The sequence below is a fragment of the Oenanthe melanoleuca genome, chromosome 1 (assembly GCF_029582105.1).
Source record: "Oenanthe melanoleuca isolate GR-GAL-2019-014 chromosome 1, OMel1.0, whole genome shotgun sequence".
NCBI lineage: Eukaryota > Metazoa > Chordata > Aves > Passeriformes > Muscicapidae > Oenanthe > Oenanthe melanoleuca.
Window position 1 is genome coordinate 81,292,331 of NC_079333.1, and position 13,513 is coordinate 81,305,843.

Genomic DNA, 13,513 nt, shown 5'->3' on the forward strand with positions numbered 1-13,513 from the left:
TGGTGTTGACTTCCTGGAAGGCAGCAAGGTCGTGCAGAGAGACCTTATCAAATGAGAGGGTTGGGCAGTCACCAACCACATGAAGTTCAACAAATACAAGTGCTGTTGTATATATATACAAGGGACCTGTATATATACAAATACAAGGGACCTGCATCAGAGAAAGGCCCCTGGGGGCCCTGATCAGCAGCAAGTTGAACGTGTGTCAGCAGTGCCCTGGCAGCCAGGAGGGCCAATCCTGTCCTGGGGGCACCATGCACAGCATGGCCAGCTGGGCAAGGGAGGGGATTGTCCTGCTCTGCTCTGCCCTGGGACAGCCTCACCTTGAATATTGTGCGCAGTTTGGGGTATTGCAATATGAGAATGATACAAAGCTATTAGAGAGCATCTGAAGGAGGGCTACAGAGATGGGAAAGGGCCTTAAGGGGAAGCCGTATGAGGAGTGGCTGAGGCCACTTGGTCTGTTCAGCCTGGAGAGGGACACTGAGGAGAGACCTCATCATGGTCAACAGTTTCCTGATGAGGGGAAGCAGAGGGGCAGGCACTCATCTCTTCTCTGTGGTGACAGGATCCGAGGGAATGGCATGAAACTATGTCAGGGAAGATTTAGGTTGGATATTAGGAAAATATTCTTCACCCAGAGGGTGAAGCACTGGAACAGGCTCCCCAGAGAAGTGGTCACAGCACCAGGCCTGAGTTCAAGAAGTGTTTGTAAGGCACGTGGTGTGATTCTTGATGATGGTTCTGTGCAGGGCCAGAAGTTGAACTTTGATGATCCTTGTGGGTCACTTCCAACTAAGGATATTCTATGAAATTCTAATACTGCTGTATTCTAGTACTGTTGTACACCATATTGTTTGTTTCCACACTGGATTTAAAAAAAATAAAAAATAAAATACAACCTTCAGTCAGACCTGTCTCTAATAGAGTTTCAGAGAACTTGAGTCAGTGAGTCTCCAACCACAAGTCAAAATAGAAGTGTTTGTACAAACAGCCTTATTGTAGGCATGGCAAAGTTTGAGAAGTAATTGGTAGCTGAAAACTAAAAGCAAAAAAAAAAATTGAGCCCTTCAGAAGTTAGCTGTTAGAAACAAGTCTAAGCTTAGCTTTATCTGTTGGCATCTCAGACATGACCTGATTAAAGGAGTGCTGTTTAAGATGATAAAATGTGTTGTTACTATATCAATGTTTATGCGTTGATATAACTTTATTCAAATTAGATGTGTGAGCTAGAAAGGTGTGGTGGCCACAGCTCAGGTGTAAAAATTCACCTTTTTCATATTAAATATTTAACATGCTTACAAATTACAGTGTTTCACACTCTAAATCTGGAGGTCTGGAATGATTGAAAGTCAGGAATGATCAAAGCACAAAATTTTGCATTCAGAAATAACTGTCTCTGACACAATTTACTGGTCCAAGTTTTATTAAAACGCTGTTGCTTTGGCGGGGTTTGGGTGATTTTTCTTAAAGCCTTTATACTGATGGCTGAAGTATGAAAGACAAGATTTTAAAAACCCAATTATTTTTAGATGTACGTAGAGAGAGGCAGGTATTCCTAAGTCTGCATATAAAAATGTGAGAGACTAAAACTCTTCTCTTAGATTAGGAAATAGCTATTCCCTCTTACACAGTAATGGTTTTAATGGTATTGCTCACGCTGCTTTTTCTTTCCACATCCATCTCAAAGTGCCAGGGAAACCTTTTTCCTTAGCTGTTTTTTTTGTTTGTTTTCTTTTCCTTGGAACATACTGGGACATTTGAAACCTCAGGTAGACATCAAAGTAATTGTTTTCCTTGTAAGACATATTTTCTTCTCGTGTATCATGAGATCTCGAAGGGTGAAAAGAAAGAGACAGAGGTCTTATTGCTGAGTAATACACACTTCAGTAGTTCCTCTCAGAACATTTTCCCTTTTAAAGTAGCTGCATTGAAACTACTGTTTAACCAGCCATTATCAACAGCAAGGTGTAGCCAGTGCTAAGTAGTGGGTCTAGCAGTTCAGTTCTGAAGTACTTGTTCTGTGCAGAATCTGTGCATGCATCAACATCAGAAAAGCAATTTTAAGTTAATATCACAATTTCTGATGCTCTAATCTTTATAGTACTGTATCACTAAAGTTCCACAAAAGGCCTTTATGTTAAACCTGTATGTTAAACCTACTCAGAATGCTTGAAATCTTTCATAGTTGGTAGTTTTCATTAACAACTTAAAATCTTAAATGAAGTTGAGATTTAGGGGGTTTCTTTCTGAAATGTGGTCAAACATGGTGCTCTTGGTGCTGCATGCAGCTGCTTCTGTCCTGATTACCTGCAGCTTTCCAGTGATTTCTTTACTATTTGCATGTTTCTGTAGAAGTCTGTGACCTTATTAATAGGGCAGTTATGGGTTTTTTTGTGCATATATATAGTACTGAGCACTAGACTTGTTCAGCAGTACCACTGTGAATTTTCAGAATACATACTTGCCACCTATAATGGCAGGAGAAACAGATGGATTTGGCAGATAGCACTTTTGGGGTGTTTTTTTTCTTTTATTTAGATAACAATATAATTTATTTAAGCTGAGGAAAAAATATCTATTAGGCTATTTATAATTGTGTTTTTAGCATCAGTCTAATTAAGAAATTTTTTTGTATGGATTTAAATATACTAAATACGATAATTTGGTCATCTGGAATCTTGTTAAAATGGATAAATAGTGTAGTATTGATGGTATTGCTAAATAAATGTCTGAATTTTTGTGTTTCATGCCTTTTTCATCTGTCAGTGCAATCATGCCTCAGTACTATATATTAGATTCAACACCTGTACAACATGGAGTTCTGTTTCAGTTGCAGCCTTGTTTTGCATCCAAATTGCTCTCTTTTTTAGCGACAGTTGAAATTGTTCAGCACTCTACAAGATTGGCTCCACTGCAGCACTACGATGTAAAGCTGAAAACTATGCATAAACAGGATCTATCTTTTACTTACATAGAACCCACAAATTAAATTTTGTGTTAAATATATTTGCATTTGTCAAGATGAGAATCCTGCATTTAAAAAAATCTTCTGATGTGTTCTCTCTGACAGAAATCTTGTGTTTCAGTGCCTGACTAATCTCTGCCTTGCTGATGCTATTGAATGAGCTTTGTATGTGAAAGCTCCACTAATCCTTGTACTTACTGTTTGAATGTTTGCTACAGGAAGCGAGCAGCTGCAAAGCATCTAATAGAGCGCTACTACCACCAGTTAACTGAGGGCTGTGGAAATGAAGCCTGCACGAATGAATTTTGTGCTTCCTGTCCAACTTTTCTCCGTATGGATAACAATGCAGCAGCCATTAAGGCCCTCGAGCTTTATAAGATTAATGCAAAACTCTGTGATCCTCATCCCTCCAAGAAAGGAACAAGCTCAGCTTACCTAGAAAACAATTCCAAAGGTGCCCATAACAATTCCTGCACTGACAGAAAAATGAACAAGAAGGAAATGCAAGGCCCAAGAGATGACTTTAAAGGTAAGATGTTTACAGTTTTCCTAAAAATAACCACATTTCAAATACATGAATTCAAGCCAACAGAATTCACTCTGGTGATGTTCTGCTGACTTTAGTAAAATACACTATTGGACAATTGAGTATTTTACTATGGATTAAGGAAAATGGATGGATTAATGCTGAACACTGATTCCAAATCTGGATCCTGACCACATCTCTGTTAATCGACCTGCATTTGTAGTCTTACAAGAATGATTTTTGCAAATATGGGAATGCTTTAAATGCTGTTGTTTGACTGTTTTAGTTTTGCTAATTTTGTAATTATTCTGCAGTTAATAAATTTTAAAACTTATACTTTAACTGATTTCAGATTCTATGTTAAGAAACATAACAGATGAAAAAAATTATACAGTGGGTGATAGGCAATACATTCACTAAGCTAAAAAACGTTTGAGCACAGTTATTTTTAAGCCAGTATAAAATAAAATACTGGTCTGTGTATGTTTTCTAAACTTCTGTTTAGCTTTTCAAACTATCTCTAATAGTAAATACATACTAATAGAATAACATTAGTTGTCACCAAAATCCATGATGCAAACACACCCAGAAACCAGGCCAAATGGTTTTAAAAGCCATTAACCTTTGAGGAGATCACCTTTAAGTATTGTGGCAAAAAGTGGTATAAACACAAGTTCAGTTAAAGAACGTGAAATTGTTTACAGCAAAAATTTAAAAATCGTACAGAATTATCAATAAAACATAGTGCTGTATTATAAGCAACCCATTATAAGGTATTCCAGTCAATTAGCAGCATCAGTTTCTTCTTTATCTGATGCAAGGATAAATTTGTACCCAAATTATTTATGATCTGAATAAGCAGAGAGGCAAACACTATGAAGGGGAAAGGGAAGGCAATGTAGTATTAAATGAGCAAGAGGCACATTAAGTCTATTTTGTGATTTGTCTCTTGATTTTTTTGAGTTTTTTATGGAGCTTTTCAGAGACAGAATTTTCCTTATTCTGTCTAACCATCCCCTCTCCCCAAGGCAGGTACCTAAGAGTCTTCTCAGCCTACCTTCAGAGACAGTCTGTTGGCTACAGCAGTGACTCAGACTTCTCTCTTGGAGCATCACAAGTATCGACCTTTCTTTGTAGCTGTGTAGACAGAGGGCTTTAATGCATTCTTAAAGCTCATCTGAGACTTAGTTACATTTGGAATTGGGTGATGTCTAAGGAATCTAGCACTCTGAATTGTTTTTAAGGTCTATCTTAAAACTTGTAACTACTACAGTTACTGGGAAATCTGCAGCAAAGTTTAGCAAAGCCAAGGAAAAGGATATGTAGCTTGCTTTTATTCTTAACATAGGATTGACAGTTCTAAATAAATTGAAAGAAATACCCTTCAGAAATAATTACTTAAATGACTTTTCTAGAGTTCCTGGAATACTAAAACCTTTGAAAGAGTGAATGAGGAATTCGTATTTAAGTATGGAAATCTGAAATTCATTGTATTGTTAAATTGTCAACTTGTGCTGATAATTTTCATGCTATGAATAATGTCTGTGATCCAGAGTCAATGAACTTGAGACTGTGGTCCTCATTTTGAGGAGCCGTGTCATGGAACATTAGTTGTATCAGCAGATAAATTTCTCTTAACACAAGAAAATTAAGGCTTCTTTTAAGACAAGTTTTGCTTCCTGAGCGTGCACTGCAGCAGATAAAAATTGATGTTGCACTAAGCTTGAATCCTTTCGTAATGTTTTCAATAGAGCTGTTTTTTTAACAGAACAGATTTTAGTTTTGAGCTTTGTCATTGTCTTCAGATTGGAAGCCAATCTAAGCTTAGACAATAAGATTAACCTTTCCTGTGTTATATGTGCTCTTAGAGTGGCTTGGGGTTCTGTGAAAGTCAGGTTGGCTGTCTTTGCATCATCTGGTTTGCATCGTCTGTTTTTAATTTAATGATTTCTTGGAATGACTATCAGTGTAGATTATCGCATTTCAAAATATTTTAACGTACATCTTTATTAAATGTCTATTGAAATGATACACTTCTTTCTGCAAAGGTAGGTAGTTCTAGTACGGTTGGTGAATACAGTTCTGAGATTTTTCTAAGAGATGCTTTTAAACAGATTCTGTTTTAGTTCTAAATCAGTGTCAGTTCAGAAGAATCTGCTTAAACTAGAATATCTTTTCAGGTTCTGTATATTGTCACCTGATGTGAAAGCATCTGTGGATTCTGTTAGAAAAGTAACATAGAAAGCTATAAATAATGTTTTCTTTCTTTTTTCTAAAGAGAAAGGAAGATTTCAAATAACAAATGTACCCTTCAAATTACTTATTTTGTATTAGGAGTTTGGGGAGAGGGGGAACAGACAGGTACTGGGAGCAGATGATGTGTGCAAACCATCTTGTTCATCTGAGTAACATGTTGATGAGTATGCCCAAGTTGCTTATCTTAGTGAGGCCTAATGTACAAAGAGATAATCTTCATGCCACACTGTATGTGTAATTTAGAAGGCAGCATAAATTTCAGAGCATATATTGAGAGTTTTAGGAGGGTTTTCAGGCATCAATTTAGTCCGAAAAACAGTTGCAGAAAGCATGAAGAGGAGAAATAAGAAGTCTTATATTAGCACTAACGTACAACAAAACAAGTGATTGAGTCTTTTCTTCAAGGTCTGGTTTGAAAAAAGAGGTTGATGCAGTCTAGTTTGTTTAGTTTAATGACTTACGCATTAACTGTGCAGATTTACTAGAAGACTGTATTGTCACAGCCTTATTAATTAAGTCTTGTGAAGTTTAAACCTCTTACTGATTACACTTGTTTAGACAATACAGTACTGTTAACTACCAAATGTAGTTAATTGGCTGCAAAACAGTTTCACCATTGTGCACATTCTCTGATTGACATCCATGAATAAAGTATCTTACAAGGTCAATGAATAAGATCATGATTTATTCATGCTAATGAAATTATAAAGTATCTGTCTTGAATTTATTCACCACTATTTTTGGAGTTTTAGGGATGATATGACACACAGATTTCTTGGGCAGGGCAAACCAGAAATAATTTATATTTTTAATTTTTGTCTTAATAAAACTAATACTTTTATTTTTTTTATAGACGTGACTTTTCTAACAGAAGACAAGATATATGAAATTCTTGAACTATGTCGAGAAAAAGAGGATTATTCCCCTTTAATCCGGGTGATTGGGAGAGTGTTTTCTAGTGCTGAAGCACTGGTGCAGAGTTTCCGAAAAACCAAGCAGCACACCAAGGAGGAGCTCAAGTCTCTTCAAGGAAAGGATGAAGACAAAGATGAAGATGAAAAGGAAAAAGCTGCCTGTTCGGCTGCTGCTATGGAAGAGGATTCTGGTGCATCATCATCTTCGTCATCAAGAATAGGTGATAACACACAGGGAGACAATAACCTCCAAAAACTAGGCCCAGATGAAGTGTCTGTAGATATTGAAGCAGTCAGACGGGTCTACGATAGGTTACTTTCTAATGAAAAAATAGAAACTGCCTTTTTAAATGCACTTGTGTACTTGTCACCTAATGTGGAATGTGACTTGACTTACCATAATGTGTACTCTCGGGATCCTAACTATCTGAATTTGTTTATTATCGTTATGGAGAATGGCAATCTTCATAGCCCAGAATATCTGGAAATGGCTCTACCGTTGTTTTGCAAAGCAATGAGCAAACTACCCCTTGCAGCTCAAGCAAAACTTGTCAGATTGTGGTCTAAGTACAGAGCAGATCAAATTCGGAGAATGATGGAAACATTTCAGCAGCTTATTACTTACAAAGTCATAAGCAACGAGTTCAATAGTCGTAACCTAGTGAATGATGATGATGCCGTTGTTGCTGCTTCAAAGTGCTTGAAAATGGTTTACTATGCAAATGTAGTAGGAGGGGATGTGGATACAGATCATAATGAAGAGGAAGATGAAGAACCCATCCCAGAATCAAGTGAACTAACTCTTCAAGAGCTGTTGGGTGAGGAAAGAAGAAATAAAAAAGGTCCTCGAGTGGACCCACTGGAAACTGAACTTGGTGTTAAAACTATAGATTGCAGAAAACCACTTATCCCTTTTGAAGAATTTATTAATGAACCACTGAATGATGTTCTAGAAATGGACAAAGACTACACTTTCTTCAAAGTAGAAACAGAGAATAAATTCTCATTTATGACCTGTCCCTTCATATTGAATGCTGTTACCAAGAACCTGGGATTGTATTATGACAATAGGATCCGGATGTACAGTGAGAGACGCATAACTGTGCTCTACAGCTTAGTTCAGGGGCAGCAGCTCAACCCGTATTTGCGACTGAAAGTGAGACGTGATCACATCATCGATGATGCGCTTGTCCGGGTAAGTCCCGCAGCAGCCTGGTGCCTGGGTTTGTTGGCTCTGGCTCGTGCAAACTACATGGGCTTGGAGTAACTGAGGACTCAATGTGAGTGCATATATACTACATTTCCTCCAGAACAATCTCCAATACATTTGTTGTTTGAATTCTAAGCATGATGCTGGAGATTTCTATGACCAGAACTACTTCTGCTCAGAGTGGTTGCAGATTTAGATGTTTTAAAGTGTCAAATAGCTCTTATTCCCCATTATCAGATCCTGCACAGATCTTGATGGTGAGAGTGACCAACTTCTGTTTCTTTGTCCTCTGCACTGTCCTGGATTGTTTTCTGATGATAGGGATTTTCAGATAGAAGTTAGAATTAAAACATTTTACTTTCAATTGTGAGAACCCTGAATGACCTCCTACCTTGATTTTTCTGTATGCCTAGGAATTTTCAGCTGGGTTAGCTGCTTCATGGGAATTGCTAATATTATGACTTATCAGGGAAAACATTTGTCTTCAGTACCAAAAGAAAAAAATAAAATTTCTGCAATGCAGAAATGGCTTCTGTCTGTAAACTCAAGTTTATATTAGGCAAATAAATATAAAAATACTGTGTACCAGTTTTTTTAAGAATACTTTTTGTAATTTCACTGCCTATCAGATTTACAGTTGTTTCTAGTTATGTTTTGTCATACTGTTGTCATGGAGTGTATTCCCTGAATGTTCAGTTTTGGGCACATAAATACTGGGAAAAAGGGAGAGATAATACTTTCTCTTTAGAAGAGGATGAGCTAAAAGAGCATGAGAGCTACTTTTAGGATCTTCTTTTCAATGTCAACTCCAGCAAAGCAAAAGCAAACCTTCCTCTTTATGCTGATAAGAAGGAAGGTCCATAAATATGAGAAAAGGCATTCTTTCACACACTACTTGTTGTGGAAGTTGAAACCTTTGAGGACAAAAAAAATATGTTTAGTGTAGTTTAAAAAGCTTGTGGGCAACATCAAGTTGCAGTGGCACCAGAGCAGTCACTGTTTTTGCACACTCTTGGCCTGTAGGAAGTTTAGAAAAGTTAATTCAGACTAAGATCAAACATTCTAATCTAAATTGTGATGCACTTGCAGCAGTTCTGGCTCAGCCTAGCAGCCTGAGTTACATGCCTGGGCAGTTGCCATGGTTCCTCTATGGCTGTTAATTTAAGCTGTCAGAGATACTAAATTATGGTGACCTGACTATCACAGCCCTGAGGAAAGTAAGAATTTAAACTGTTTATTCCGGCACAGAAAATAAAGGGAAAATATAAAATTGTTCTAAATTCAGGTACTAAACTGTAGTGGTAGCCAACATGACCAAGTGCAGCCCAGGCATGTCTCAGAAGTGGAAAATCAATTATATTCAGTAAAATGGAGATGAGCACAGACCTGCCGTTCGATGTGGAGGGAGGGAGTTACGTGCTGTTTCGAACAGATGATACAAGGTAGCTCTTGTGGGATGATGTGGATGCAGGGAAATTGTGTTGTATGAAGTGGATACAGAATCTGCCTTTTAACTACTGATATGTCTTAACTGATGATACAAAGTATCATTGCTCAAGGAATAGATTTTAAATCTTCCCCAGGAAGTGTTAGTGAATGGAACACTCTGATATAGCTGTTGACCGCAGTGTGCCTATTCTCTTTCATTTGTTTTTTCTCATTTTAATATCAGAACGGGTGTACAGTACTGAACTTAGGAAGGGTCTCACTGGAAAATACCAGAAAGATCTTTCAAAGATAATGATCTTCAGTAGTGAAAGCATGCTCTTAGATCTGTTCAGTGACAAAATGTTTCTGACCATGCGTGATATATGGGTAATGATTGTAAGTACCAACACATTTACCCTTCAATTTCATATTTTTTTAACTTCAGATGTTTGAATATTTACAGACTTTTTTGAATTGTAATTACTATTTATGTCACTAGACCTGTGTCTTCACAGAAAAGTCAGTGAAGGCTTTTTTGAGTATCTGTGGAATAACTTATAACTTCCTGATAAAAACATTTTCAAGAATATTGACTAAAATGATATTGAGTTTTACTCATGTTTTCCTTACTGATGGTTAATATTTTTCAAACAAATACATTGATCAGCCTTTGTGATTTCTTGCAAATACACTAAACACTGGCTTTCTGCTCATTAGTTGAGCTGATGAAGTCATTACCAAGCTCCTTTTCTCCTATCAGTATTGTTATTAAGGTATTATCATGTTTAAAGTTGCTTATTGATAGAATCTGAGTTCCCTAAAACACATACATCTAAAGAAAGATTTTATTTACTAATTCTTGTTCAATTTCTTTACATGTATGAAACTTGCCTCAGAAACTTATTTTTTCTTTTTTATTGGAAATTATTTAATGCAACATCTTTCCTTGTATTATATACTTACTGTATACATATTTGTATATATGTTAGTCTGAAAAGTCACCTGGGGACAAGGGTGGAATGTTAGAATTTGTAACAATTTAGTCCCCAGTTTTTTTGGGAACCCTTACATTTGGGAGCTGGTAGCTCAATTTTCAATTCCTGAAAGCAGTTTAAATGCTTTTTTCTATCTAGCAGGTTTAATAGGTTAGCTGTAGTGCTGAGTCACGTTGTGTGAGTATGGTAGTAATGAAAGGAAATATATCCTTAAATCCTCTTTTTTCCCTTTTCGTTCCCCAAGAGCTATTTCTTTCATCCCTTTCTTCTGAGTTTATTCTTCCCCCGCCCCAATGGCCCAGGTTAAATGTGGCATTCTTCTCAGGTAGCAGTAATTTAAAGGGTGTGAGTTATGACACACAACTTCTGCAAGTGGAACATGGTGGTTTCCTTGAGCAGCATCAGTCTTCTACTTGCTTGCAAATTAGAAAGTCATTTTGACAAATTTCACATGGAATGCAGACAGCTAGGGCAGCAACCCTCTTCTGCTTGTAAGTGACTGCTGAGTTTATTGAAGACCAAAACTCTTCTGTGACACCTGAACCCAGTAGGCAGATTCTCTCCTGTTTTAGGAGCTAAGTACTTCGGGGGATTTGACATTGTTTCAGACCAAGTTGACGTTTGTGTGTTCAGGTGAAAATGTCAGCACTGGTATGGCTTGGTTGGATGCAGAGCATGTGGCTGATGTGTGCAAGCTCCAAATGCAGGAACTGTAAAGTACAGCTGGAGAAAAGGCTGCTTTGTCTATAACTGTAACTGTTACTTTCCATGCTGGTTTTTAGAAAAATGTGTTGACCGAGTTATGTCATGATGTGTCACAGGTACTTTCAGGCTTAAATTAGCTGTGTTCTGCCATTTTTGCTATCTAGTGTGAAAAGTGTTCTGGCCTCTGCCTTAAAGAGAACTTTTATGTTATGTTAGAACTTAAGGTGGTTTGTGGTCATTTTAAACTGCATAGAAATTAGTTCAGTTGCTATCTGTTTTAAGCAGGTTACCAAACTCTGGTGTTACATTAAGCTTTTAAATGTCCTCATATTTCAGGAAAGCAGTATTATTCTGTAAACAAAGTAAAATCACCCAATGTCTTAAGTTGTGGTACATTGTTTTGTTTCAGCAAACAAAATATAGATATTCTTTATGACATCATCTCTCAACTTTCAGCTTTTCAATTAATACATTCTTCTGCTGCTTTAGACATGCCATGCACCTTCTTTTTAGAAAGTCCCTGGAAAACCTAATGATTATTTCAATGACATGGCCAGTTAAACCATCATGACAGAGAGCAACTTCTAAAACTTTGGTAATTCACACATCTGGATTGTGTTTATGTAGCAGCATCTATGTTGACAAGGTTGAGGTAGCTGTGATTATTAAAAACAAACTAAGAAAAGCCCCAAAAAACCCAAGAGCCAGACAGCAATAACTGAAGTTCATACTTCCCTGCTATAGAAGCACTGCTGCAGTTCTGTTAAAATCTAGTGCCTCCTTACTGTCCTCTTTGCTGCTGTTGCCCACTGCTTTAAGTTTTTATTGTGAGGCATCAGTGTTGACACAGATATTCAAAGGAGCAGCTAAACCCACAACTTTGAGTTGAGCAGCTTAGCAGCATTTTCCTGCTTATAGAATCTACTCGAAGTAGCATCAGGCTTTGGTCAAAATGCTGGCTTTTGGGTAATCCTTTATCTGACTCCCTTGCAGACATCCACTGCACTGTTCTAATCTGCCTAGCCAGCATTGCTCAGCTAAGACTGTTTCCTTCCTCTTTTTTTTAGGCTGTTTTTGTTAGCCAAAAATAATTTTGAAATTTCTTTAACTGCTCTATATGTGTAAATATGAACAATTTTCTTTGTGCATTTCCATTACACAAGAGAGTGTTCACACTATGACATAGGGTTGCTATCCCAAAAGAAATGCAGAGGCAACATATGCTTTCTCAGAACTCATGAAAATTCATAAATCATGCAGTATAGTAAATTACTGGCAGTAATGACTACAAAGCCAACAAAGTCATGACTGGGGAGAAAAAAACCCACAGCTTTGTTGCTGTTGGTTTTAAGTGGAAGGGATCCAAATAGGAGAATTTCAGTCTGTCCAACTTGAACATTTAATCTACAGTTTTAAAATAAATGCTAGTTCTCTGTTTTTCAAAAGTTGCAAGTTGTACTTGGAACATAGTTTAAGCTCCATTGTTGGCCTAGGAAAAGGATTTTTTATACAAATGGCTTAGGTAGTACATAGCTAAGCTTTTCAGAAAATGTGGTTTGCTCATTGAAATATAGATGAATCTCATTTGCTGTCATTATTGGGGTCTTCATGGCTTGCCTTTGTGGTTTTTTTGACTGATATTTATATGCTATGATGTTACACTCTCTCTCTTTCCAAATTTAGTTTTCAATACCAGGTTGTGCAATTTTTTCTCCACATGCTCCTTTTGCATGAGGTGCTTCAAAGTCTTCAAATCCATTATGATAACCCCCCTAACTCTCACACATCCTACCCTGCTGCGCTGCTCGGATCATGTCTGGCTGACTTGGCAGTTAGCAGGAGAAAATGTGTCTTGCTGGTGGTGTGATTTTGTGAGTCAATGGTGTCATAACTTCTGCCTTTACCTTCTCTGTTCTGTTTCTGTTCTACTTTACACTTCTGTAATAAAATTCTATGCTGTAAAGAGTGTTGGCATGTGTGCATAAGGTAGGGTTTAGCATGTTAAGGACACCTGCAGGTAAGTACAATTTGCAGTAGTCCAAATCAGAGGCAAATCTCACAAGTAATATGGTCTTAGTAGAGGAGTATACAGGTCCATCTGTGCCTTAGTTTACTGCTGAGTTTTCTTTGCCACATATGTATGTTTAGTCTAGTTGTGATGCAGAAGTGTAACCAGTGTGTTTATGCTTTTAAGTAGCATATTTCATATCAGCTGCAAAATATTCTTGCTTAACTTCTGATTTACTGAAAGGATGTATTTTTGGTGTATGCAAGTGAGGGATCTGGCAATGTGCACTCACAGCCCAGAAATCCAGCCACACCCTGGGCTGCATCAAAAGCAGCATGGCCAGCAGGTCAAGGGAGGTGACTGTCCCCTTCTACTCTGCTATTGTGAGACTTCCCCCTGGAGTGCTGCATCCAGCTCTGGGTCCCCACCATAAGAAGGATGTGCACCTGTTGGATTGAGTCCAGAAGAGGCATGCAGAAATGATCAGAGGGCTGGAGCCCCTC

At 37.6% G+C, this 13,513-nt stretch overlaps 1 protein-coding gene across 6 annotated transcripts in view; it reads left to right on the forward strand.

Moving 5' to 3' along the window:
• Window positions 1-13,513, forward strand: part of UBE3A (ubiquitin protein ligase E3A) — a 52,106-nt gene that overhangs the window by 28,142 nt on the left and 10,451 nt on the right. For all 6 annotated transcript variants that reach the window (XM_056487485.1, XM_056487443.1, XM_056487459.1 and 3 more), the window contains 2 exons: window positions 3,187-3,497; window positions 6,604-7,859. In XM_056487485.1, coding sequence (XP_056343460.1) covers window positions 3,187-3,497; window positions 6,604-7,859 — 1,567 coding nt within the window. The remainder of the gene's footprint in view (window positions 1-3,186; window positions 3,498-6,603; window positions 7,860-13,513) is intronic.